The 2,227-nt window shown below is 40.7% G+C and overlaps 1 protein-coding gene across 1 annotated transcript; it reads right to left on the reverse strand.

Annotated features, from left to right (window-relative positions):
* Positions 1-1,087: 1,087 nt before the first annotated feature.
* On the reverse strand, positions 1,088-2,023 carry OR6B1 (olfactory receptor family 6 subfamily B member 1; the record flags this gene model as incomplete). Its single annotated transcript, XM_080932323.1, has 1 exon — positions 1,088-2,023. One exon carries the CDS (start codon positions 2,021-2,023, stop codon positions 1,088-1,090), a length of 936 nt encoding a protein of 311 aa, XP_080788449.1.
* Positions 2,024-2,227: the final 204 nt, after the last annotated feature.

Below are 2,227 nucleotides of genomic sequence, written 5' to 3' on the forward strand. Positions count from 1 at the left end.
GTAATCCTGCATAAAGACTCCCCACTTTTAAAGTGATTATTTTACTTAGGTGAAAGTTGTAATGAATGTAAAAAGTAAACTCTGACCTCTACATCCACTATGTTGAGTATAGCCTCCAGCAGAACTCACTTTATTCTTGGCTAGACTGTGAAATAGAGCAAGTCTACAAAGCAAATCAGAAAAACTTTATATCAGAGGCCAGATAAAAAGTTGAGGATGATGGTGGTATGGAAGGAAAATTCTGTAATTCCTTAAAATTGTGTTGTTGTGTGTATCTGTGTACACATGGAAACAAAAAGACAAGAAAAAAGAGTATGAATGAGAAAATACTTAGTTTTCAAGACGAGAGAACTAATAAGGTTAGTTGAGCCAGTATTGAACTTATTTAAGATTTATTAATCATCTACTTTACATTAATCCATCAGAGAATGTAAATAAATATTCTGAAGGGAAACATGGACTTCAAGAAAAAGCAAGTACATAAATTATTTTAGATTCCAAGATATGATTGTCTAATGTACCATTCACTTTATAAATGCTTGCTCTTGCTAGCAGACAGGGTGCTACTCAAGGAGTGCTACTTACACCAAGAAGTTGGTGCCAAAGAAAGATTTCAGACATATTGGAGTAACAGCCTTCCAGCTTCTGCCACAAATAGCAGCTCTAAGCACATAGAAAATAGAATTGTTGAGGAAGTGGCTTCTCCTGCCAGTCAGGTAAATGAGAAAGAAAAGACACCATGGAATCTTTTAATCTCAGAACTGTTCATGCTTGCAGAACCAAATCAGGCCAAACTATGCAAGACCATATCACATCTTGTTTAACTTAGTTATCTGTACTCTCACAAATCCCATGTTAGAGTGAAAGAGAATTGTGTGTGTGTGTGTGTGTGTGTGTGTGTGTGTGTGTGTATGTGTGTGTGTGTGTCCTTAGAGAACAGATCTCGTGCACAAACACATACAAGTACCAAGAATGGTGTGTACATGAAATCATATTAACACCATCAGTCTTGAGCTGGAGCATTGAAAAAGAGAGGGCATAGGACATCAGAGAAGGCAGATTTTTCTTTCCAATCAGTCATAAGAGACTAGTCAGTTCGGATTGCCTGGCAATAGATCAATTTCTTTAAAGCTTCTTTGACCTCTCGGTTCCTTAGGCAATAAATGAAAGGATTGAGGGCTGGGGTCACAATAGCATAGAAAATAGAAATAATTTTGTTCATATTGAAGGCATGGATAGCTCGAGGTCGTGCATACATAAAAATAGTGGCTGAGTAGAAGATGGTAACCACCACGAGGTGGGAAGCACAGGTGGAAAAGGCTTTCTGCTTTCCTGTTGGCATGCGTAACACAGTGGCTAGAATGCATCCGTATGATAAAACAGTGATTGAAAGTGGGAAGAGGAAGATGACCAAAGCCAAGACAAAGTCCACCAACTCGGCAATGGACATGTCTGTGCAAGAGAGGTTAAGAACTGGAGAGATGTCACAGAAGAAGTGGTTGATGACATTAGGGCCACAGAAGCTGAGTCGAGAGATGAAGTAGATCTTTGCTAAAGAGATGCCAAAGCCAATGACCCATGAACCAAGAGCCAGGCGGAAACAAAGTCCGTGACTCATGATGGTGGGGTAGTGCAATGGGCGGCAGATAGCCACATAACGGTCATAGGCCATCGCAGCTAGGAGAACGCATTCTGTACACATAAGTGCAATAAAAAAGTAAAGCTGTATCATGCAGTGAGTGAAGGAGATGGCATTACTCATGGACCAGAAGCTGAACAGCAGCTTTGGCACAGTCACAGAGATGTACCAGGTCTCCAAGAAAGACAGGTTGGCGAGGAAGAAGTACATGGGCTTGTGTAGTGGCCGGTTCTGCTGAACCAGTAGGATGATGATCACGTTTTCAGCTACTGTCAGAATATAAGCTACAAGAAACATCAGGAACACGGCTGCTCTCATGCTCAAGCTCCCAGGAAACCCCACCAGGATGAACTTGGTGACTCGTGTCTGATTCTCCACATCCATGTCAAGCACACAGGACTTAGCCTTTCTGGAAGAAAGGAATCACTTGGTCAGAGACCACAGTCTGGTAAACATCTTTTATCCTTGTCTTCTTTGAGTACCTACACCAGTAACAGTTTCTTTTTAATAGCATATTGTATGTTAGAATTCAGTGGTTCTTCATCCACAAACCAAGATTCCTTTGGGAATCAAATATAAGATAACCTG

Source organism: Micromys minutus (assembly GCF_963924665.1).
Source record: "Micromys minutus genome assembly, chromosome: 18".
Classification (NCBI taxonomy): domain Eukaryota; kingdom Metazoa; phylum Chordata; class Mammalia; order Rodentia; family Muridae; genus Micromys; species Micromys minutus.